Consider the following 27,581-nt stretch of genomic DNA (forward strand, 5'->3'; position numbering starts at 1 on the left):
AGCTCAACCCCACCACTCTGATGACTAGCTCAACCCCACCACTCTGATGACTAGCTCAGCTCCACTACTCTAATGACTAGCTCAGCCCCACCACTCTAATGACTACTTCAGCCCCACCACTCTAATGACTAGTTCAGCCCCACCACTCTAATGACTAGCTCAGCCCCACCACTCTAATGACTAGCTCAGCCCCACCACTCTAATGACTAGCTCAGCCCCACCACTCTAATGACTAGCTCAACCCCACCACTCTAATGACTAGCTCAGCCCCACCACTCTAATGACTAGCTCAGCCCCACCACTCTAATGACTAGCTCAGCCCCACCACTATAATGACTAGCTCAGCCCCACCACTCTAATGACTAGTTCAGCCCCACCACTCTAATGACTATGTCAGCCCCAACACTCTAATGACTAGCTCAGCTCCACCACTCTAATGACTAGCTCAGCCCCACCACTGTAATGACTAGCTCAGCCCCACCACTCTAATGACTAGCTCAGCCCCACCACTCTGATGACTAGCTCAACCCCACCACTGATGACTAGCTCAACCCCACCACTCTAATGACTAGCTCAGCTCCACCACTCTAATGACTAGCTCAGCCCCACCACTCTAATGACTACTTCAGCCCCACCACTCTAATGACTAGTTCAGCCCCACCACTCTAATGACTAGCTCAGCCCCACCACTCTAATGACTAGCTCAGCCCCACCACTCTAATGACTAGCTCAGCCCCACCACTCTAATGACTAGTTCAGCCCCACCACTCTAATGACTAGTTCAGCCCCAACACTCTAATGACTAGCTCAGCTCCACCACTCTAATGACTAGCTCAGCCCCCACCACTGTAATGACTAGCTCAGCCCCACCACTCTAATGACTAGCTCAGCCCCACCACTCTGATGACTAGCTCAACCCCACCACTCTGATGACTAGCTCAACCCCACCACTCTAATGGCTAGCTCAGCTCCACCACTCTAATGACTAGCTCAGCCCCACCACTCTAATGACTACTTCAGCCCCACCACTCTAATGACTAGTTCAGCCCCACCACTCTAATGACTAGCTCAGCCCCACCACTCTAATGACTAGCTCAGCCCCACCACTCTAATGACTAGCTCAGCCCCACCACTCTAATGACTAGCTCAGCCCCACCACTCTAATGACTAGCTCAGCCCCACCACTCTAATGACTAGCTCAGCTCCACCACTCTAATGACTAGCTCAACCCCCACCACTCTGATGACTAGCTCAAACCCACCAATCTAATGACTAGCTCAGCCCCACCACTCTAATGACTAGCTCAGCCCCACCACTCTAATGACTAGCTCAGCCCCACGCCTCTAATGACTAGCTCAGCCCCACCACACTAATGACTAGCTCAGCCCCACCACTCTAATGACTAGCTCAGTCCCACCACTCTAATGACTAGCTCAACCCCACCACTCTAATGACTAGCTGAGCTCCCACCACTCTGATGACTATTTAAACCCCACCACTCTAATGACTAGCTCAGCCCCACCACTCTAATGACTAGCTCAGCCCCACCACTCTAATGACTAGCTCAGCCCCACCACTCTAATGACTAGCTCAGCCCCACCACTCTAATGACTAGCTCAGCCCCACCACTCTACTGACTAGCTCAGCCCCACCACTCTAATGACTAGCTCAACCCCACCACTCTAATGACTAGCTCAAGCCCCACCACTCTAATGACTACCTCAGCCCAACCACTCTAATGACTAGCTCAGCCCCACCACTCTAATGACTAGCTCAGCCCCACCACTCTAATGACTAGCTCAACCCCACCACTCTAATGACTAGCTCAGCCCCACCACTCTAATGACTAGCTCAGCCCCACCACTCTGACTAGCTCAGCCCCACCACTCTAATGACTAGCTCAGCCCCACTACTCTAATGACTAGTTCAGCCCCACCACTCTAATGACTAGTTCAGCCCCAACACTCTAATGACTAGCTCAGCTCCACCACTGTAATGACTAGCTCAGCCCCACCACTCTAATGACTAGCTCAGCCCCACCACTCTGATGACTAGCTCAACCCCACCACTGATGACTAGCTCAACCCCACCACTCTAATGACTAGCTCAGCTCCACCACTCTAATGACTAGCTCAGCCCCACCACTCTAATGACTACTTCAGCCCCACCACTCTAATGACTAGTTCAGCCCCACCACTCTAATGACTAGCTCAGCCCCACCACTCTAATGACTAGCTCAGCCCCACCACTCTAATGACTAGCTCAGCCCCACCACTCTAATGACTAGCTCAGCCCCACCACTCTATTGACTAGCTCAGCCCCACCACTCTAATGATTAGTTCAGCCCCACCACTCTATTGACTAGCTCAGCCCCACCACTCTAATGATTAGTTCAGCCCCACCACTCTAATGACTAGCTCCAACCCCACCACTCTAATGACTAGCTCAGCCCCACCACTCTGATGACTAGCTCAACCCCACCAATCTAATGACTAGCTCAGCCCCACCACTCTAATGACTAGCTCAGCCCCACCACTCTAATGACTAGCTCAGCCCCACCACTCTAATGACTAGCTCAGCCCCACCACTCTAATGACTAGCTCAGCCCCACCACACTATTGACTAGCTCAGCCCCACCACTCTAATGACTAGCTCAGCCCCACCACTCTAATGACTAGCTCAACCCCACCACTCTAATGACTAGCTCAGCTCCCACCACTCTGATGACTAGCTAAACCCCACCACTCTAATGACTAGCTCAGCCCCACCACTCTAATGACTAGCTCAGCCCCACCACTCTAATGACTATCTCAGCCCCACCACTCTAATGACTACCTCAGCCCAACCACTCTAATGACTAGCTCAGCCCCACCACTCTAATGACTAGTTCAGCCCCAACACTCTAATGACTAGCTCAGCCCCACCACTCTAATGACTAGCTCAATCCCACCACTCGAATGACTAGCTCTGCCCCACCACTCTAATGACTAGCTCAGCCCCACCACTCTAATGACTAGTTCATCCCCACCACTCTAGTGACTAGTTCAGCCCCAACACTCTAATGACTAGCTCAGCTCCACCACTATAATGACTAGCTCAGCCCCACCACTGTAATGACTAGCTCAGCCCCACCACTCTAATGACTAGCTCAGCCCCACCACTCTGATGACTAGCTCAACCCCACCACTCTAATGACTAGCTCAACCCCACCACTCTAATGACTAGCTCAGCTCCACCACTCTAATGACTAGCTCAGCCCCACCACTCTAATGACTACTTCAGCCCCACCACTCTAATGACTAGTTCAGCCCCACCACTCTAATGACTAGCTCAGCCCCACCACTCTAATGACTAGCTCAGCCCCACCAGTCTAATGACTAGCTCAGCCCCACCACTCTAATGACTAGCTCAGCCCCACCACTCTAATGACTACCTCAGCCCCACCACTCTAATGACTAGGTCAGCCCCACCAGTCTAATGACTAGCTCAGCCCCACCTCTCTAATGACTAGCTCAGCCCCACCACTCTAATGACTAGCTCAGCCCCACCACTCTAATGACTAGCTCAGCCCCCATCACTCTAATGACTACAGCCCCACCACTCTAATGACTAGCTCAGCCCCACCACTCTAATGACTAGCTCAGCCCCACCACTCTAATGACTCGTTCAGCCCCACCACTCTAATGAATAGCTCAGCCCCACCACTCTAATGACTAGCTCAGCCCCACCACTCTAATGACTAGCTCAGCCCCACCACTCTAATGACTAGCTCATCCCCACCACTCTAATGACTAGCTCAGCCCCACCACTCTAATGACTACCTCAGCCCCACCACTCTAATGACTAGCTCAGCCCCACCACTCTAATGACTAGCTCAGCCCCACCACTCTAATGACTAGCTCAGCCCCACCACTCTAATGACTAGCTCAGCCCCACCACTCTAATGACTAGCTCAGCCCCACCACTCTAATGACTAGCTCAGCCCCACCACTCTAATGACTCGTTCAGCCCCACCACTCTAATGACTCGTTCAGCCCACCACTCTAATGACTAGCTCAGCCCCACCACTCTAATGACTAGCTCAGCCCCACCACTCTAATGACTAGCTCAACCCCACCACTCTAATGACTAGCTCAGCCCCACCACTCTGATGACTAGCTCAACATTTACATTTATGTCATTTATTAGACGCTCTTATCCAGAGCGACTTACAGTTAGTGCATACATTATTCTTTTTTATTTTCATACTGGCCCCCCGTGGGAATCGAACCCACAACCCTGGCGTTGTAAACGCCATGCTCTACCAACTAAGCTACCTCCCTGCCGGCCATTTCCCTCCCCTACCCTGGACGACGCTGGGCCAATTGTGCGCCGCCCATTGGTCTCCCGGTTGCATCCGGCTACAGCAGAGCCTGGATTCGAACCAGGATCTCTAGTGGCACAGCTAGCACTGCGATGCAGTGCCTTAGACCACTGCGCCACTCGGGAGGTACCCCACCACTAGCTCAGCCCCACCACTCTAATGACTAGCTCAGCCCCACCACTCTAATGACTAGCTCAGCCCCACCACTCTAATGACTAGCTCAGCCCCACCACTCTAATGACTAGCTCAGCCCCACCACACTATTGACTAGCTCAGCCCCACCACTCTAATGACTAGCTCAGCCCCACCACTCTAATGACTAGCTCAACCCCACCACTCTAATGACTAGCTCAGCTCCCACCACTCTGATGACTAGCTAAACCCCACCACTCTAATGACTAGCTCAGCCCCACCACTCTAATGACTAGCTCAGCCCCACCACTCTAATGACTATCTCAGCCCCACCACTCTAATGACTACCTCAGCCCAACCACTCTAATGACTAGCTCAGCCCCACCACTCTAATGACTAGTTCAGCCCCAACACTCTAATGACTAGCTCAGCCCCACCACTCTAATGACTAGCTCAATCCCACCACTCGAATGACTAGCTCTGCCCCACCACTCTAATGACTAGCTCAGCCCCACCACTCTAATGACTAGTTCATCCCCACCACTCTAGTGACTAGTTCAGCCCCAACACTCTAATGACTAGCTCAGCTCCACCACTATAATGACTAGCTCAGCCCCACCACTGTAATGACTAGCTCAGCCCCACCACTCTAATGACTAGCTCAGCCCCACCACTCTGATGACTAGCTCAACCCCACCACTCTAATGACTAGCTCAACCCCACCACTCTAATGACTAGCTCAGCTCCACCACTCTAATGACTAGCTCAGCCCCCACCACTCTAATGACTACTTCAGCCCCACCACTCTAATGACTAGTTTAGCCCCACCACTCTAATGACTAGCTCAGCCCCACCACTCTAATGACTAGCTCAGCCCCACCACTCTAATGACTAGCTCAGCCCCACCACTCTAATGACTAGCTCAGCCCCACCACTCTAATGACTACCTCAGCCCCACCACTCTAATGACTAGGTCAGCCCCACCAGTCTAATGACTAGCTCAGCCCCACCTCTCTAATGACTAGCTCAGCCCCACCACTCTAATGACTAGCTCAGCCCCACCACTCTAATGACTAGCTCAGCCCCATCACTCTAATGACTACAGCCCCACCACTCTAATGACTAGCTCAGCCCCACCACTCTAATGACTAGCTCAGCCCCACCACTCTAATGACTCGTTCAGCCCCACCACTCTAATGAATAGCTCAGCCCCACCACTCTAATGACTAGCTCAGCCCCACCACTCTAATGACTAGCTCAGCCCCACCACTCTAATGACTAGCTCATCCCCACCACTCTAATGACTAGCTCAGCCCCACCACTCTAATGACTACCTCAGTCCCACCACTCCTAATGATTAGTTCAGCCCCACCACTCTAATGACTAGCTCAACCCCACCACTCTAATGACTAGCTCAGCCCCACCACTCTGATGACTAGCTCAACCCCACCACTCTAATGACTAGCTCAGCCCCACCACTCTAATGAATAGCTCAGCCCCACCACTCTAATGACTAGCTCAGCCCCACCACTCTAATGACTAGCTCAGCCCCACCACTCTAATGACTAGCTCATCCCCACCACTCTAATGACTAGCTCAGCCCCACCACTCTAATGACTACCTCAGCCCCACCACTCTAATGACTAGCTCAGCCCCACCACTCTAATGACTAGCTCAGCCCCACCACTCTAATGACTAGCTCAGCCCCACCACTCTAATGACTAGCTCAGCCCCACCACTCTAATGACTAGCTCAGCCCCACCACTCTAATGACTAGCTCAGCCCCACCACTCTAATGACTCGTTCAGCCCCACCACTCTAATGACTCGTTCAGCCCACCACTCTAATGACTAGCTCAGCCCCACCACTCTAATGACTAGCTCAGCCCCACCACTCGAATGACTAGCTCAGCCCCACCACTCGAATGACTAACTCAGCCCCACCACTCTAATGACTAGCTCATTCCCACCACTCTGATGACTAGCTCAGCCCCACCACTCTAATGACTAGCTCAACCCCACCACTCTAATGACTAGCTCAGCCCCACCACTCTGATGACTAGCTCAACCCCACCACTGATGACTAGCTCAACCCCACCACTCTAATGACTAGCTCAGCTCCACCACTCTAATGACTAGCTCAGCCCCACCACTCTAATGACTACTTCAGCCCCACCACTCTAATGACTAGTTCAGCCCCACCACTCTAATGACTAGCTCAGCCCCACCACTCTAATGACTAGCTCAGCCCCACCACTCTAATGACTAGCTCAGCCCCACCACTCTAATGACTAGTTCAGCCCCACCACTCTAATGACTAGTTCAGCCCCAACACTCTAATGACTAGCTCAGCTCCACCACTCTAATGACTAGCTCAGCCCCACCACTGTAATGACTAGCTCAGCCCCCACCACTATAATGACTAGCTCAGCCCCACCACTCTGATGACTAGCTCAACCCCACCACTCTGATGACTAGCTCAACCCCACCACTCTAATGGCTAGCTCAGCTCCACCACTCTAATGACTAGCTCAGCCCCACCACTCTAATGACTACTTCAGCCCCACCACTCTAATGACTAGTTCAGCCCCACCACTCTAATGACTAGCTCAGCCCCACCACTCTAATGACTAGCTCAGCCCCACCACTCTAATGACTAGCTCAGCCCCACCACTCTAATGACTAGCTCAGCCCCACCACTCTAATGACTAGCTCAGCCCCACCACTCTAATGACTAGCTCAGCTCCACCACTCTAATGACTAGCTCAACCCCACCACTCTGATGACTAGCTCAAACCCACCAATCTAATGACTAGCTCAGCCCCACCACTCTAATGACTAGCTCAGCCCCACCACTCTAATGACTAGCTCAGCCCCACGCCTCTAATGACTAGCTCAGCCCCACCACACTAATGACTAGCTCAGCCCCACCACTCTAATGACTAGCTCAGTCCCACCACTCTAATGACTAGCTCAACCCCACCACTCTAATGACTAGCTGAGCTCCCACCACTCTGATGACTATTTAAACCCCACCACTCTAATGACTAGCTCAGCCCCACCACTCTAATGACTAGCTCAGCCCCACCACTCTAATGACTAGCTCAGCCCCACCACTCTAATGACTAGCTCAGCCCCACCACTCTAATGACTAGCTCAGCCCCACCACTCTACTGACTAGCTCAGCCCCACCACTCTAATGACTAGCTCAACCCCACCACTCTAATGACTAGCTCAACCCCCACCACTCTAATGACTACCTCAGCCCAACCACTCTAATGACTAGCTCAGCCCCACCACTCTAATGACTAGCTCAGCCCCACCACTCTAATGACTAGCTCAACCCCACCACTCTAATGACTAGCTCAGCCCCACCACTCTAATGACTAGCTCAGCCCCACCACTCTGACTAGCTCAGCCCCACCACTCTAATGACTAGCTCAGCCCCACTACTCTAATGACTAGTTCAGCCCCACCACTCTAATGACTAGTTCAGCCCCAACACTCTAATGACTAGCTCAGCTCCACCACTGTAATGACTAGCTCAGCCCCACCACTCTAATGACTAGCTCAGCCCCACCACTCTGATGACTAGCTCAACCCCACCACTGATGACTAGCTCAACCCCACCACTCTAATGACTAGCTCAGCTCCACCACTCTAATGACTAGCTCAGCCCCACCACTCTAATGACTACTTCAGCCCCACCACTCTAATGACTAGTTCAGCCCCACCACTCTAATGACTAGCTCAGCCCCACCACTCTAATGACTAGCTCAGCCCCACCACTCTAATGACTAGCTCAGCCCCACCACTCTAATGACTAGCTCAGCCCCACCACTCTATTGACTAGCTCAGCCCCACCACTCTAATGATTAGTTCAGCCCCACCACTCTATTGACTAGCTCAGCCCCACCACTCTAATGATTAGTTCAGCCCCACCACTCTAATGACTAGCTCAACCCCACCACTCTAATGACTAGCTCAGCCCCACCACTCTGATGACTAGCTCAACCCCACCAATCTAATGACTAGCTCAGCCCCACCACTCTAATGACTAGCTCAGCCCCACCACTCTAATGACTAGCTCAGCCCCACCACTCTAATGACTAGCTCAGCCCCACCACTCTAATGACTAGCTCAGCCCCACCACACTATTGACTAGCTCAGCCCCACCACTCTAATGACTAGCTCAGCCCCACCACTCTAATGACTAGCTCAACCCCCACCACTCTAATGACTAGCTCAGCTCCCACCACTCTGATGACTAGCTAAACCCCACCACTCTAATGACTAGCTCAGCCCCACCACTCTAATGACTAGCTCAGCCCCACCACTCTAATGACTATCTCAGCCCCACCACTCTAATGACTACCTCAGCCCAACCACTCTAATGACTAGCTCAGCCCCACCACTCTAATGACTAGTTCAGCCCCAACACTCTAATGACTAGCTCAGCCCCACCACTCTAATGACTAGCTCAATCCCACCACTCGAATGACTAGCTCTGCCCCACCACTCTAATGACTAGCTCAGCCCCACCACTCTAATGACTAGTTCATCCCCACCACTCTAGTGACTAGTTCAGCCCCAACACTCTAATGACTAGCTCAGCTCCACCACTATTATGACTAGCTCAGCCCCACCACTGTAATGACTAGCTCAGCCCCACCACTCTAATGACTAGCTCAGCCCCACCACTCTGATGACTAGCTCAACCCCACCACTCTAATGACTAGCTCAACCCCACCACTCTAATGACTAGCTCAGCTCCACCACTCTAATGACTAGCTCAGCCCCACCACTCTAATGACTACTTCAGCCCCACCACTCTAATGACTAGTTCAGCCCCACCACTCTAATGACTAGCTCAGCCCCACCACTCTAATGACTAGCTCAGCCCCACCAGTCTAATGACTAGCTCAGCCCCACCACTCTAATGACTAGCTCAGCCCCACCACTCTAATGACTACCTCAGCCCCACCACTCTAATGACTAGGTCAGCCCCACCAGTCTAATGACTAGCTCAGCCCCACCTCTCTAATGACTAGCTCAGCCCCACCACTCTAATGACTAGCTCAGCCCCACCACTCTAATGACTAGCTCAGCCCCATCACTCTAATGACTACAGCCCCACCACTCTAATGACTAGCTCAGCCCCACCACTCTAATGACTAGCTCAGCCCCACCACTCTAATGACTCGTTCAGCCCCACCACTCTAATGAATAGCTCAGCCCCACCACTCTAATGACTAGCTCAGCCCCACCACTCTAATGACTAGCTCAGCCCCACCACTCTAATGACTAGCTCATCCCCACCACTCTAATGACTAGCTCAGCCCCACCACTCTAATGACTACCTCAGCCCCACCACTCTAATGACTAGCTCAGCCCCACCACTCTAATGACTAGCTCAGCCCCACCACTCTAATGACTAGCTCAGCCCCACCACTCTAATGACTAGCTCAGCCCCACCACTCTAATGACTAGCTCAGCCCCACCACTCTAATGACTAGCTCAGCCCCACCACTCTAATGACTCGTTCAGCCCCACCACTCTAATGACTCGTTCAGCCCACCACTCTAATGACTAGCTCAGCCCCACCACTCTAATGACTAGCTCAGCCCCACCACTCTAATGACTAGCTCAACCCCACCACTCTAATGACTAGCTCAGCCCCACCACTCTGATGACTAGCTCAACATTTACATTTATGTCATTTATTAGATGCTCTTATCCAGAGCGACTTACAGTTAGTGCATACATTATTCTTTTTATTTTCATACTGGCCCCCCGTGGGAATCGAACCCACAACCCTGGCGTTGTAAACGCCATGCTCTACCAACTAAGCTACCTCCCTGCCGGCCATTCCCTCCCCTACCCTGGACGACGCTGGGCCAATTGTGCGCCGCCCCATTGGTCTCCCGGTTGCATCCGGCTACAGCAGAGCCTGGATTCGAACCAGGATCTCTAGTGGCACAGCTAGCACTGCGATGCAGTGCCTTAGACCACTGCGCCACTCGGGAGGTACCCCACCACTAGCTCAGCCCCACCACTCTAATGACTAGCTCAGCCCCACCACTCTAATGACTAGCTCAGCCCCACCACTCTAATGACTAGCTCAGCCCCACCACTCTAATGACTAGCTCAGCCCCACCACACTATTGACTAGCTCAGCCCCACCACTCTAATGACTAGCTCAGCCCCACCACTCTAATGACTAGCTCAACCCCACCACTCTAATGACTAGCTCAGCTCCCACCACTCTGATGACTAGCTAAACCCCACCACTCTAATGACTAGCTCAGCCCCACCACTCTAATGACTAGCTCAGCCCCACCACTCTAATGACTATCTCAGCCCCACCACTCTAATGACTACCTCAGCCCAACCACTCTAATGACTAGCTCAGCCCCACCACTCTAATGACTAGTTCAGCCCCAACACTCTAATGACTAGCTCAGCCCCACCACTCTAATGACTAGCTCAATCCCACCACTCGAATGACTAGCTCTGCCCCACCACTCTAATGACTAGCTCAGCCCCACCACTCTAATGACTAGTTCATCCCCACCACTCTAGTGACTAGTTCAGCCCCAACACTCTAATGACTAGCTCAGCTCCACCACTATAATGACTAGCTCAGCCCCACCACTGTAATGACTAGCTCAGCCCCACCACTCTAATGACTAGCTCAGCCCCACCACTCTGATGACTAGCTCAACCCCACCACTCTAATGACTAGCTCAACCCCACCACTCTAATGACTAGCTCAGCTCCACCACTCTAATGACTAGCTCAGCCCCACCACTCTAATGACTACTTCAGCCCCACCACTCTAATGACTAGTTTAGCCCCACCACTCTAATGACTAGCTCAGCCCCACCACTCTAATGACTAGCTCAGCCCCACCACTCTAATGACTAGCTCAGCCCCACCACTCTAATGACTAGCTCAGCCCCACCACTCTAATGACTACCTCAGCCCCACCACTCTAATGACTAGGTCAGCCCCACCAGTCTAATGACTAGCTCAGCCCCACCTCTCTAATGACTAGCTCAGCCCCACCACTCTAATGACTAGCTCAGCCCCACCACTCTAATGACTAGCTCAGCCCCATCACTCTAATGACTACAGCCCCACCACTCTAATGACTAGCTCAGCCCCACCACTCTAATGACTAGCTCAGCCCCACCACTCTAATGACTCGTTCAGCCCCACCACTCTAATGAATAGCTCAGCCCCACCACTCTAATGACTAGCTCAGCCCCACCACTCTAATGACTAGCTCAGCCCCACCACTCTAATGACTAGCTCATCCCCACCACTCTAATGACTAGCTCAGCCCCACCACTCTAATGACTACCTCAGTCCCACCACTCTAATGATTAGTTCAGCCCCACCACTCTAATGACTAGCTCAACCCCACCACTCTAATGACTAGCTCAGCCCCACCACTCTGATGACTAGCTCAACCCCACCACTCTAATGACTAGCTCAGCCCCACCACTCTAATGAATAGCTCAGCCCCACCACTCTAATGACTAGCTCAGCCCCACCACTCTAATGACTAGCTCATCCCCACCACTCTAATGACTAGCTCATCCCCACCACTCTAATGACTAGCTCAGCCCCACCACTCTAATGACTACCTCAGCCCCACCACTCTAATGACTAGCTCAGCCCCACCACTCTAATGACTAGCTCAGCCCCACCACTCTAATGACTAGCTCAGCCCCACCACTCTAATGACTAGCTCAGCCCCACCACTCTAATGACTAGCTCAGCCCCCACCACTCTAATGACTCGTTCAGCCCCACCACTCTAATGACTCGTTCAGCCCACCACTCTAATGACTAGCTCAGCCCCACCACTCTAATGACTAGCTCAGCCCCACCACTCGAATGACTAGCTCAGCCCCACCACTCGAATGACTAACTCAGCCCCACCACTCTAATGACTAGCTCATTCCCACCACTCTGATGACTAGCTCAGCCCCACCACTCTAATGACTAGCTCAACCCCACCACTCTAATGACTAGCTCAGCCCCACCACTCTGATGACTAGCTCAACATTTACATTTATGTCATTTATTAGACGCTCTTATCCAGAGCGACTTACAGTTAGTGCATACATTATTCTTTTTTATTTTCATACTGGCCCCCCGTGGGAATCGAACCCACAACCCTGGCGTTGTAAACGCCATGCTCTACCAACTAAGCTACCTCCCTGCCGGCCATTCCCTCCCCTACCCTGGACGACGCTGGGCCAATTGTGCGCCGCCCCATTGGTCTCCCGGTTGCATCCGGCTACAGCAGAGCCTGGATTCGAACCAGGATCTCTAGTGGCACAGCTAGCACTGCGATGCAGTGCCTTAGACCACTGCGCCACTCGGGAGGTACCCCACCACTCTAATGACTAGCTCAGCCCCACCACTCTAATGACTAGCTCAGCCCCACCACTCTAATGACTAGCTCAGCCCCACCACTCTAATGACTAGCTCAGCCCCACCACTCTAATGACTAGCTCAGCCCCACCACTCTAATGACTAGCTCAGCCCCACCACTCTAATGACTAGCTCAGCCCCACCACTCTAATGACTAGCTCAGCCCCACCACTCTAATAACTAGCTCAGTCCCACCACTCTAATGACTAGCTCAGCCCCACCACTCTAATGACTAGCTCAGCCCCACCACTCTAATGACTAGCTCAGCCCCACCACTCTAATGACTAGCTCAGCCCCACCACTCTGATTTGGTTAAACTTTACATCAAATAACCTTTTATGAAGGGTTCACGAATGTTCTGTAATGGCTTGATAATTACTTTATAGGCTGTTGTTATTACTGTAATATGGGGACTAATTGTAGTTAGTAATGGGTGCCTGTAGTCAGTAACGGGTGCCTGTAGTTAGTAACGGGGGCCTGTAGTTAGTAACGGGGGCCTGTAGTTAGTAACGGGGGCCTGTAGTTAGTAACGGGGGCCTGTAGTTAGTAACGGGGGCCTGTAGTTAGTAAGCTCTCCTCTTGCCAGTAGGTCAGCCACAGAGCCACAGAGCCTTTGACTAAACATTCACCTTGACGTCTCTCAGCAGCAGTCTTGGCCACTAATCCTCTGTTTCCCCGACCAGATGGAATGTGTCCCATTGAGGACTCTTGTCTGTCAGTCTGGCCCTGCCTGGCCCAGTCTGCTGTGTTTGATGTGTAGGCTGGGCCATGCTAATAGGAGCAGTGTTAAACTGAAGCCATCAGCTGCTCTACTCGTTCATGTACTGCTCAAACAGCGTCCAAACACACTGAGGCTTTCAATTGAGAGCCAGCCAGCCATCCGGGGCAGAAAACCAAGGGTAAACTTCTGACTAAACTTAAGTGGCTTTTATCCAGGATCCCTGAAATTAGGACATTTAGGAGTCTCCCATCCCTCAGCTTTGAAATTGGGATTCTGCTGTGTCATGGAGAACGTGACCTGTGACTCGTGACTCGTTGTCACGGTTTCGGCCGAGGCAGCTCCTCCTCCTTGTTCGGGCAGGTTTCGCCGGTCGTCGTCTCCGGAGTACTAGCTGCCACCGCTCTATGTTTTCTGTTTGATTAGTTTTGTCTGTTAGCCACACCTGTCTTGTGTTATGTCTAATCAAGCACCCTATTTAGTTTCCTTGTTGTTAGTGTAGTGTTGTGTGTAATTGTTTCGTGTGAGGTGTCGTTTTTCGTACCTGTGTTTGGTACGCCTTTACCTTATATTTGTACTTCTCGGTTGAGAGGAGTTTTGGTGCGCTTGTTTATTTGCGCGCTTGTGTTTTACGCCTGTGTGCGTTTTGGCTGTTTTGGATTATTGCCTCGTATTTCTTCAGTAAAGACTGTTGGACTAATTTCTGCTTCTGCACCTGATTCCGCACCACACCAATTCTACACGGCCCTGACAGAATTACACACCACTTCGATGGAATCAGCAGGAGCACAAGTCGACAGCATGGAGGACCGTATCCTGGGACAGGAACATCGCATCAACCGGATCGGGCACGCGTTGGAGGGCGTCATGGACACTCTTCGGCGCTGGGAGATCAGCGGTGTTCCTACAGCTCCACCGGTCGATCCATCACCACCACCGAACCTGCCTACTCATCCACCGGAACCCAGTGGGATTCGGCTCTCGCTCCCGAGGGCGTACGACGGCTCCGCTGCCGGGTGTCAGGGTTTCCTTTTGCAAGTGGCGCTCTACCTGGCCACTATACACCCGGCGCCCTCGGGATACGAGAGCGTTTCCGCCCTCATCTCCTGTCTCACCGGCAAGGCGTTGGAGTGGGCCAACGCCGAATGGAGGGGAATAGACTCCGCCACAGTCACCTATGCGGAGTTCTCCCGCCGCTTTCGTGCGGTCTTTGACCATCCACCAGAGGGAAGAGCGGCGGGGGAACGTCTATTCCACCTCCGACAGGGGATGAGGAGCGCTCAAGAATTCGCACTGGAGTTCCGGACTCTAGCGGCTGACGCGGGGTGGAATGAGAGGGCCCTCATAGACCATTTTAGGTGTAGCCTTCGAGAGGACGTCCGCAGGGAGTTAGCGTGTAGGGACACTACGTTAACTTTTGACCAGCTTGTGGACATAGCTATCCGCCTGGACAACCTACTCACGACCCGCGGGCGTCCCAGATGGGGGCCTCCCATTCCACCCTCCGGCACCTCCGAGCCGAGTCCAATGGAGCTCGGAGGGGCCGGCGCTAGACCCAAGAGAGGAAGGAACCCGAGGGGAGCAGTCTCCTGCACCAAGTGTGGCCGCGGAGGACACACCGCGGCGAGGTGCTGGGGAGGGTTCCCTGAGGAGGGAGATGGCAGGCCATACAGTGGGGAGGTCTCCCAGGTGAGTAGGCGCCCTACTTACCCAGAGCTTTCTGTCGTCCACTTTACATTACCTGTTTGTTTTCCACAGGTTGCACCTCGTTCCCAGCATAAGGCGCTAGTCGATTCAGGCGCAGCTGGGAATTTTATAGATCGTAAATTCTGTGTTAAGTTAGGGATTCCCCTTCTTCCAGTCGATAAGCCATTCCCCGTACATGCCTTAGATAGTCGTCCGTTAGGATCTGGGTGGATTGGGGAGCTCACAGCGCCACTTAGGATGATGACGCAGGGGGGTCATGAGGAGATGATTCAACTCTATCTGATTGACTCTCCTGCGTATCCGGTGGTACTGGGGCTTCCCTGGTTGACTACCCATGATCCTACTATTTCGTGGCGAGAGAAGGCTCTTAAAGGGTGGTCTGCTCAGTGTGAGGGGTTATGTCTGGGTGTTTCCATAGGGGCGACCTCGGTGGAGAGTCCGAACCAGATGTCCGCACTGCACATTCCTCCTGAGTATGAGGATTTGGCACTCGTGTTTAGTAAAACCCGAGCGGCACGATTGCCACCTCATAGACAGGGGGATTGTGCGATAGACCTCCAGACAGGAGCCGCGCTTCCGCGGAGCCATGTGTATCCTTTGTCACAGGAGGAGAAAAGGGCAATGGAAACTTACATTGCCGAGTCTCTGAGACAGGGATACATACGGACCTCTACGTCTCCCGCGTCCTCGAGCTTCTTTTTTGTGAAGAAGAAGGATGGAGGTCTGCGTCCGTGTATTGACTACCGCAGTCTCAATCAGGTGACTGTTAAATACAGTTATCCACTTCCGCTGATTGGGACTATGACGGAGTCCTTGCACGGGGCACGGTTCTTCACAAAATTGGACCTCAGGAGCGCATATAATTTGGTGCGCATTAGGGAGGGCGATGAGTGGAAGACAGCATTTAGTACTACCTCCGGCCATTACGAGTATCTCGTCATGCCATATGGGTTAATGAATGCTCCATCAGTCTTCCAATCGTTTGTAGATGAAATTTTCCGGGACATGCAGGCGCAGGGAGTGGTGGTGTACATCGATGATATTCTGGTGTACAGCCCTACTCGGGCCGAGCATGTAGCCCTGGTGCGCAGGGTATTGAGGAGACTGTTGGAGCATGACCTGTATGTCAAGGCTGAGAAATGCCTGTTCTTCCAGGAGTCAGTTTCCTTTTTGGGTTACCAGTTGTCTGCGTCAGGGGTGAGAATGGAGGTGGACCGAGTGTCCGCCGTGCGTAATTGGCAAACCCCAACGACGGTTAAAGAGGTGCAGCGGTTTTTGGGTTTTGCGAATTACTACCGGAGGTTTATCCGGGGTTTTGGACAGGTGGCAGCTCCCATTACGTCTCTTCTGAAGGGGGGTCCGGTGCGCTTGCAGTGGTCGGCTGAGGCGGACAGGGCTTTTGGGAGACTGAAGGACCTGTTTACCTCGGCTCCGGTGTTGGCGCACCCGGATCCCACTTTACCGTTTCAAGTGGAGGTAGACGCGTCCGAGGCCGGTATTGGGGCCGTTCTATCTCAACGCTCGGGTACACCACCTAAGCTCCGCCCCTGTGCTTTTTATTCTAAGAAGCTCAGTCCGGCGGAGCGGAATTATGACGTAGGGGACAGGGAGCTGTTAGCCGTAGTTCAGGCCCTAAAGGTGTGGAGGCATTGGCTTGAGGGGGCTCAGCGCCCTTTCCTTATTCTGACCGATCACCGTAACCTGGAATATATTCGGGCAGCGAGGAGACTAAATCCTCGCCAGGCTCGATGGACTATGTTTCTCGCCCGGTTTGTGTTTAAGATCACTTACATCCCTGGGTCCCAGAACGGGAAGGCAGATGCTCTGTCCCGCCGGTATGACGCGGAGGAGAGGTGCGTGGAGTCCATTCCCATACTACCGGAGTCGTGTCTGGTGGCACCGGTGGTGTGGGAAGTCGATGCGGAGATCGAGCGGGCGTGCGTGCCGACCCTAGTCCTCCACAGTGTCCGGTGGGTCGGACGTGACGTCCCGCTCGAGGTCCGGGATCGATTGATTTATTGGGCTCACACGTCGCCCTCCTCTGGACATCCGGGTATTGGCCGGACGGTGCACTGCCTTAGTATGAAGTACTGGTGGCCAACATTAGCCAGGGATGTGAGGGTTTATGTCTCCTCCTGCTCAATATGTGCCCAGTGTAAGGCACCCAGACATTTGCCCAGGGGTAAATTACAGCCCCTGCCCGTTCCACAGCGACCCTGGTCCCATCTATCGGTGGATTTTGTTACCGATCTTCCCTCCTCTCAGGGGAATACCACCATCCTGGTCGTTGTGGATCGGTTCTCTAAGGCCTGTCGTCTCCTTCCCATGCCGGGTCTTCCTACTGCCCTACAGACCGCTGAGGCTCTATTTACTCACGTCTTCCGGCATTACGGGGTACCCGAGGATATAGTGTCCGATCGAGGCCCCCAGTTTACCTCCAGAGTCTGGAGAGCATTTATGGAACGTTTGGGGGTCTCGGTGAGCTCTACCTCGGGTTACCACCCGGAAAGCAATGGGCAGGTCGAAAGAGTCAACCAGGATGTGGGTAGGTTTCTGAGGTCATATTGTCAGGGCCGGCCGGAGGAGTGGGCGAGATTTGTGCCCTGGGCCGAGATGGCACAGAACTCTCTCCGCCACTCCTCCACCCAACTAACCCCTTTTCAGTGTGTATTAGGGTACCAGCCGGTTCTGGCACCGTGGCATGAGAGCCAGATCGAGGCCCCCGCTGTGGATGAGTGGGTAAGGCGCTCGGAGGAGACGTGGAACGCTGCTCACGTCCATCTGCAGCGGGCCATACGTCGACAAAAGACGAGCGCCGACCTACGCCGCAGTGAGGGGCCAGTGTACGCACCTGGAGATCGAGTCTGGCTCTCAACCAGGAACCTACCCCTCCGCCTGCCCTGCCGGAAGCTGGGTCGGCGGTTTGTGGGGCCTTTTAAAGTCCTGAGGAGATTGAATGAGGTGTGTTACAGGTTAGAACTACCTATTGATTACAAGAATATTAACCCCTCATTCCATGTGTCTCTCCTCAGGCCGGTGGTAGCTGGTCCACTCCAGGACTTCGAGATTGAGGAGACTCCTCCGCCCCGTTGGAGATCGAGGGGGCTCCGGCGTACACTGTTCGGACCATCCTGGATTCCAGACGCCGGATGGGGGGTCTCCAATATCTCGTGGAGTGGGAGGGGTACGGTCCGGAGGAGCGGTGCTGGGTGCCGAGGAGGGATATTCTGGATCCGTCCCTGATGACCGAATTCCATCGTGGTCATCCTACGCGCCCGGCGCCGCGCCCTCCTGGGCGTCCCCGAGGCCGGAGTCGGCGCACGGCTGGAGCCGCGCGTCAAGGGGGGGGTACTGTCACGGTTTCGGCCGAGGCAGCTCCTCCTCCTTGTTCGGGCAGGTTTCGCCGGTCGTCGTCTCCGGAGTACTAGCTGCCACCGCTCTATGTTTTCTGTTTGATTAGTTTTGTCTGTTAGCCACACCTGTCTTGTGTTATGTCTAATCAAGCACCCTATTTAGTTTCCTTGTTGTTAGTGTAGTGTTGTGTGTAATTGTTTCGTGTGAGGTGTCGTTTTTCGTACCTGTGTTTGGTACGCCTTTACCTTATATTTGTACTTCTCGGTTGAGAGGAGTTTTGGTGCGCTTGTTTATTTGCGCGCTTGTGTTTTACGCCTGTGTGCGTTTTGGCTGTTTTGGATTATTGCCTCGTATTTCTTCAGTAAAGACTGTTGGACTAATTTCTGCTTCTGCACCTGATTCCGCACCACACCAATTCTACACGGCCCTGACACTCGTGACTCGTGACAACCACGTGTTTAGTTTAGTTTGTCCCCTACAGGTCTTTACTCACTACTCAATGTCCTCTAGAGGGTTTTACTTTAACCTGGGGGGTTCCTTTGTTGTGGTGACTGTAGGAAGAGGTGGAGGGAGGGAGGGAGGGAGGGATAGATGAATGGAGGGAGGGAGGCAGGCAGAGACGACAGACAACTCTCAACACAGTGGGGGGTGGTGTTTGTTCTGCTGAAGTAAATAAAAGAAGAAGCTCCCATAACAACCCTCCTCTCCTCCCCTCCCCTCCCCTCCCCTCCCCTCCCCTCCCCTCCCCTCCACTCCCCTCCCCTCCCCTCCACTCCCTCCCTCTCCTCCTCCCTCCTCTCCTCCCCTCTCCTCCCCTCTCCTCTCCTCTCCTCTCCTCCCCTCCCTCCCCTCCCTCCCCTCCCTCTCCTCTCCTCTCCTCTCCTCGCCTCTCCTCTCCTCTCCTCGCCTCTCCTCGCCTCTCCTCTAAATTGATTGTTCAGAGAATCAAAGGCAAATTGAAACAAACCCGAGCCAGCAAGGTAATCCTCAAAGGATGAACATCAAGATATTCATCTTTAGATAATTAATTCCTCTTACAAATGACAAAACTCCATTATTTTAATGTACTTATTTTACAATTCCTCCAGTGTTGATTGTTTGATGTCTGGAAGGTGTTTGAACTTCACAGAACATCTATCACTTCTATCACTTCACTGCTGGGAGGTAATACAGCACCACTACCACTGTCTGCACTTAACCAATACAATACATTACAATACATTACATTACAATACATTACATAACATTACAATACAATACATTACAACACATTACATTACATTACATTACATTACATTACAATACATTACATTACATTACATTACATTACAATACATTACATAACATTACTATACAATACATTACAATACAGTTCAATACATTACATTATATTAGAATACATTACATTACATTACAATACAATACATTACAATACAATTGAATACATTACAATACATTACGCTACATTACAATGCATTACAATACATTACAATACAATACATTACAATACAATACATTACAATTGAATACATTACAATACAATACATTACAATTGAATACATTACAATACAATACATGACAATACATTACATTACAATACAATACATAACAATACATTGCAATACATTGCAATACATTACAATACAATACATTACAATACATTACATTACATTACAATACAATACATAACAATACATTGCAATACATTACAATACAATAAAATACAATACACTACATTAGAATACAATATATTACAATACATTTAGCAGACGCTCTTATCCAGAGTGCATACATTATTTAATTTTTTCATACTGGCCCCCCGTGGGAATCAAACCCACAACCCTGCCGTTGCAAGCGCCATGCTCTACCAACTGAGCTACGTGGGGCCCAGTATGATTACATTACAATACAATACATTGCAATACATTGCAATACATTACAATACAATACAATACAATACACTACATTGCACTACATTACACTACATTACTATACATTACAATACATTACAATACAATACAATACATTACAATACATTACAATACATTACAATACAATACATGACAATACATTACAATACAATACATTGCAATACATTGCAATACATTACACTACATTACTATACATTACAATACAATACAATACAATACAATACATTACAATACATTACAATACATTACAATACAATACATGACAATACATTACAATACAATACATTGCAATACATTACACTACATTACATCACATTACAATACAATACAATACAATACATTACATTACAATACAATACATTACATTACATTACATTACAATACATTACAATACATAACAATACATTACAGTACATTTGTCACACCCTGGTTCTGGGGACTCTATATGTTGAGCCAGGGTGTGTAGATTCTATGTGTTTTGTGTTCTATGTTAATTATCTAGTTGTTCTATTTCTATGTTGGCCAGAGTGGTTCTCAATCAGAGGCAACGAGTGTCAGCTGTTGCTGGTTGTCTCTGATTGGGAACCACATTTAGACAGGCTGTTTTCCCACAGTAGTTGTGGGATCTTGTTCCGTGTTGGTTGTGTTATACCTAGGACGTCACGTTATCGTTTGTTGTTTTGTTTAGCGTGTTATCACTATTGATAATAAAGTATGTTTGCATTTCACGCTGCACCTTGGTCCTCCTCCTTCGACGATCGTGACAACATTACATTACAATACATGACAATACATGACAATACAATACATTACAATACAATACATTACAATACAATACAATACAATACATTACAATACATTTCAGTACAATATAATACATTACAATACATTCTAATACAATACAATACATTTCAGTACAATATAATACATTACAATACATTACAAGACAATACATTACAATACAATACAATACAATACAATACAATACAATACAATACAATACATTACAAGACAATACATTACAATACAATACAATACAATACAATACAATACAATACAATACAATACATTACAATACATTTCAATACAATACATTACAATACAATGCAATACATTGCAATGCAATACATTGCAATACAATACATTACAATACATTACAAGACATTACAATACATTACATTACAATACAATACAATACAATACAATACAATACAATACATTACAATACAATACAATACAATACATTACAGTACATTACATTACAATACAATACATTACAATACGATACAATACATTACACTACATTAAAATACAATACATCAACATTTCTGGAGAGTTTCTGCTTCATTCCCAGTGTCAGAGAGGGCTGTGGAGGGGAGGAACATAGAGAGGACTGTGGGGAGGAACATAGAGAGGACTGTGGGGAGGAACATAGATAGGACTATGGGGAGGAGGAACATAAAGAGGACTGTGGGGAGGAGAAACATAGAGAGGGCTTTGGAGGGGAGGAACATAGAGAGGACTGTGGGGAGGAACATAGAGAGGACTGTGGGGAGGAACATAGAGAGGACTGTGGGGAGGAACATAGATAGAACTATGGGGAGGAGGAACATAAAGAGGACTGTGGGGAGGAGAAACATAGAGAGGGCTTTGGAGGGGAGGAACATAGAGAGAACTGTGGGGAGGAACATAGAGAGGACTGTGGGGAGGAACATAGAGAGGACTGTGGAGGGGAGGAACATAGAGAGGACTGTGGGGAGGAGGAACATAGAGAGGACTGTGGGGAGGAGGAACATAGAGAGGAATGTGGGGAGGAGGAACATAGAGAGGACTGTGGGGAGGAACATAGAGAGGTCTCGACTCCTCTGACTGTCTCTGACTCCCCCTGTAATAACATTGTGATGGGTCTGTCTAATAGAGGTCTTGACTCCCTCTGACTCCCCCTGTAATAACATTACATCTGCCTGCCATTCCTCCCCAGCCTAATGCATAACATCTGCCTGCCATTCCTCCCCAGCCCAATGCATTACATCTGCCTGCCATTCCTCCCCAGCCCAATGCATTACATCTGCCTGCCATTCCTCCCCAGCCTAATGCATAACATCTGCCTGCCATTCCTCCCCTGCCCAATACATAACTCACAAGGTTTTCTGGCAGTATCTAGAGGAAGGTTGTTCCACAGCTACTTGAAGAAGCAGTATCTAGAGGAAGGTTGTTCCTCAGCCATTTGAAGAAGCAGTATCTAGAGGAAGGTTGTTCCACAGCTACTTGAAGAAGCAATATCTAGTGGAAGTACAAATGCCTTCCATGACAAAAGACAACAGATCTTAAATTATGTCAAATAAAGGAATGACTTGAGAGAGGCGATGGAGTAGTCCTCTAGACTGCAGTTGTAGTCCTCCCTAAACCTGATTTACTGACTGCTGTGAAATCCTTCCATTAACCCAGTGTGTTGGAGTGTGTGTGTGTGTGTTTGATAGTTTGTGGATGTGTGTGTGTGTGTGTTGGAGTGTGTGTGTGTGTTTGGAGTGTGTGTTGGAGTGTGTGTTGGAGTGTTTGTGTGTGTGCTTTGTGCGTGCCTGCATGCATGTGTGTGTATGTTTGTGTTTAACAACTAAAGCTCTTATCTCTCCCAGAGCTGGCTTCTAGAGAAGTCATTTTCCCACATACTCTAAGCTGAGATATGTCTGGTCTGGACAGCATCCCACCGTGGTAGAGGCTCTTCTACAAAGTTTTCTGGTTCTTGGTTCTCAAAGAGAAGTGATGTCCCACTTATCTGGGATGATACAGCAACAGCATTAGTGTTACAAACAGACTGGTTAATGTCTCTGTCTTTTACATTATGCATCTGCTGTGTGATGTGATTTCTGTCTCACTGTTCTGAAGTGTGCATGTTCAATAATAATAATAATAATAATAAGCCATTTAGCAGACGCTTTTATCCAAAGCGACTTACAGTCATGCGTGCATACATTTTTGTGTATGGGTGGTCCCGGGGATCGAACCCACTACCTTGGCGTTACAGGCGCCGTGCTCTACCAGCTGAGCTACAGAGGACCAATAAAGCCAATAAAGGCTTACCTTGAAAAATATCATCTGGAAATGGTTGTTTCTTTCCCATATTTTGAAGTACATTTTGCATTTATTTTGTCATGATATTCACGTTGTCATTCATGATATTCACGTTGACTGTTTCCTGTACTTATCTACATTGTTGACATACTGTATTCTGATGTAATGTTCTCCTGCTGTCTGGTTGTCCTGCAGTGGATCTGTTTGTCTGTACGACTCAGGCCATAGCTGACATAGTGATCCATGTTCTCCTGTCTTACCCTCTTTCCAGTGGATCCGTTTGTCTGTACAACTCAGGCCATAGCTGACATAGTGATCCTGGTGGATGGATCCTGGAGCATCGGCAGGATCAACTTCCGCTTGGTCCGCATGTTCCTGGAGAACCTGGTCAACGCTTTCAGCGTCGGGATCGACGAGACCAGGATAGGTAAGCAGTAGCATCACTGTCTATTATTAACCAGGATAGGTAAACAGTAGCATCACTGTCTGTTATTGACCAGGATAGGTAAGCAGTAGCAACACTGTCTGTTATTAACCAGGGTAGGTAAGCAGTAGCATCACTGTCTATTATTAACCAGGATAGGTAAGCAGTAGCATCACTGTCTATTATTAACCAGGATAGGTAAGCAGTAGCAACACTGTCTATTATTAACCAGGATAGGTAAGCAGTAGCATCACTGTCTGATATTAGCCTTACTGTACTGTACTGTCACAGGGTTCAATAGCTTTACTGTACTGTATTGTCACAGGGTTCAATAGCTTTACTGTACTGTACTATCACAGGGTTCAATAGCTTTACTGTACTGTACTGTCACAGGGTTCAATAGCTTTACTGTACTGTACTGTCACATGGTTCAATAGCTTTACTGTACTGTACTGTCACAGGGTTCAATAGCTTTACTGTACTGTATTGTCACAGGGTTCAATAGCTTTACTGTACTGTACTGTCACAGGGTTCAATAGCTTTACTGTACTGTACTGTCACAGGGTTCAATAGCTTTACTGTACTGTACTGTCACAGGGTTCAATAGCTTTACTGTACTGTACTGTCACAGGGTTCAATAGCTTTACTGTACTGTACTGTCACAGAGTTCAATAGCCTTACTGTACTGTACTGTCACAGGGTTCAATAGCTTTACTGTACTGTACTGTCACAGGGTTCAATAGCTTTACTGTACTGTACTGTCACAGGGTTCAATAGCTTTACTGTACTGTACTGTCACAGGGTTCAATAGCTTTACTGTACTGTACTGTCACAGGGTTCAATAGCTTTACTGTACTGTACTGTCACAGCCTTATCCTAAAATGAAATATATGTTATTCTATTCTATTCTACTGTGTTCCCTCCCAGGTCTGGCCCAGTACAGTGGGGACCCCAGGATAGAGTGGCATCTGAATGCCTTCAGCACTAAAGATGCAGTACTGGATGCTGTGAAGAACCTGCCCTACAAGGGAGGCAACACACTGACAGGTACGCTACACCAGCAGCTCCCTCTGACTTCATCCCTAATGACAGCTATGGAAAGGTCAAAATACATTTAGCCCAGAGGGGGATGTTAAGCAATGCTTAATACAAAATCTACACAGATGTACTGAAATCTGTTTATAGGGGGATGTTAAGCAATGCTTAATACAAAATCTACACAGATGTACTGAAATCTGTTTATAGGGGGATGTTAAGCAATGCTTAATACAAAATCTACACAGATGTACTGAAATCTGTTTATAGGGGGATGTTAAGCAATGCTTAATACAAAATCTACACAGATGTACTGAAATCTGTTTATAGATTTTTGCGTGAATGTAAAGTGGTTAATTAAGGGTAACAAGAGTCAATGAGGAGGCTATGTGACTTTTCGAGGTATCAACCAGTGGAGCCATCATCAGTGAACTGTGTGTATCTGTGTAGCTGTGTATCTGTGTATCTGTGTATCTGTGTAACTGTGTATCTGTGTATCTGTCAATCTGTGTAGCTGTGTATCTGTGTATCTGTGTAACTGTGTATCTGTGTAACTGTGTATCTGTGTATCTGTCTATCTGTGTATCTGTGTAACTGTGTATCTGTGTATCTGTGTATCTGTCTATATGTGTATCTGTGTATTTGTGTATCTGTGTAACTGTGTATCTGTAAATCTGTGAATCTGTGTATCTGTGTAGCTGTGAATCTGTGTAGCTGTGTAATTAACTGTTTAACTCTGTATATCTTTGTGTATCTGGGTACACTAAGTGTACAAAACATTAGGAACACCTTCCTAATATTGAGTTGCATCCCCTTTTTGCCCTCAGAACAGCCTCAATTCGTTGGGGCATGGACTCTACAAAGTGTCGAAGCGTTCCACAGTGATGCTGGCCCATGTTGACTCCAATGCTTCCCACAGTTGTGTTCAAGTTGGCTGGATTTCCTTTGGGTGGTGGACCATTCTTGATACACACAGGAAACTGTTGCGTGTGAAAAACCCAGCAGCGTTGCAGTTCTTGACACACTCAAACCGGTGTGCCTGGAACCTACTACCATACCCCATTCAAAGGCACTTTAATAGTTTGTCTTGCCCATTCACCCTCTGAATGGCACACACACAATCCATGTCTCAATTGTCTCAAAGCTTTAAAATAATTGGAAATCCTTCTTTAACCCGTCGCCTCCCCTTCATCTACACTGATTTAAGTGGATTTAACAAGTGACATCAATAAGGGATCGTAGCGTTCACCTAGATTCACCTGGTCAGTCTATGTCATGGAAATAGCATGTTTTGTCCACTCAGTGTATCTGTGTATATCTGTGTATCTCTGTAGGCCTGGCCCTGACCTATATCCTGGAGAACAGCTTCAAGCCCGAGTCGGGCTCCAGGAGTGGCGTACCCAAAGTTGGTATCCTGATCACAGATGGGAAGTCCCAGGATGATGTGATCCCCCCCGCCCAGAGCCTGAGGGACGCTGGCGTCGAACTCTTCGCCGTCGGTAGGACGCAGGGCCTTGTTGTCCTTACTGTAGTATGAACACATGATGGTGTCTTTAGGTGAACCACAGTGCATTCGGAAAGTATTTAGACCCCTTGACTTTTTCCACATTTTGTTACGTTACAGCCTTATACTAAAATTTATTAATTAGTTTTTTCCCCCTCAACAATCTACACACAATACCGCATAATGACAAAGCAAAAACACGTTTTTAAACATTTTTGAACATTTATTAAAAACGGAAATATGACATTTACATAAGTATTCAGACCCTTTACTCAGTCTTTGTTAAAGCACTTTTGGCAGCGATTACAGCCCCAAGTCTTCTTGGGTATGACGCTACAATCTTGGCACACCTGTATTTGGGGAGTTTCTCCCATTCTTCTCTGCAGATCCTCTCAAGCTCTGTCAGGTTGGATGGGGAGCGTTACTGCACAGCTATTTTCAGGGCTCTCCAGAGATGTTCGATTGGGTTCAAGTCTGGGCTCTGGCTGGGCCACTCAAGGACATTCAGAGACTTGTCCTGAAGCCGCTCCTGTGTTGTCTTGGCTGTGTGCTTAGGGTCGTTGTCCTTTTGGAAGGTGAACCTTCTCCCCAGTCTGAGGTCCTGAGCGCTGTGGAGCAGGTTTTCATCAAGGATCTCTCTGTACTTTGCTCCGTTCATCTTTGCCTCGATGCTGACTTGTCCCTGCCGCTGGAAAACATCCCACAGCATGATGCTGCCACCACCATGCTTCACCGTAGGGATGGTGCCAGGTTTCCTCCAGACGTGACGCTTGGCATTCAGGCCAAAGAGTTCAATCTTGGTTTCATCAGACCAAATAATCTTGTTTCTCATGGTCTGAGAATCTTAAGGTGCCTTTTGGCAAACTCCAAGCAGGCTGTCATGTGCCTTTTACTG

At 49.4% G+C, this 27,581-nt stretch overlaps 1 protein-coding gene across 1 annotated transcript in view; it reads left to right on the top strand.

Moving 5' to 3' along the window:
- LOC121586073 (collagen alpha-1(XIV) chain-like) overlaps positions 1–27,581 on the top strand; it is a 235,092-nt gene that overhangs the window by 49,621 nt on the left and 157,890 nt on the right. Inside the window, exons 6-8 of the mRNA XM_041902529.2 lie at positions 23,995–24,150; positions 25,075–25,194; positions 26,517–26,681. Coding sequence (XP_041758463.2) covers positions 23,995–24,150; positions 25,075–25,194; positions 26,517–26,681 — 441 coding nt within the window. The remainder of the gene's footprint in view (positions 1–23,994; positions 24,151–25,074; positions 25,195–26,516; positions 26,682–27,581) is intronic.

Source organism: Coregonus clupeaformis, chromosome 17 (assembly GCF_020615455.1).
Source record: "Coregonus clupeaformis isolate EN_2021a chromosome 17, ASM2061545v1, whole genome shotgun sequence".
Lineage (NCBI taxonomy): Eukaryota > Metazoa > Chordata > Actinopteri > Salmoniformes > Salmonidae > Coregonus > Coregonus clupeaformis.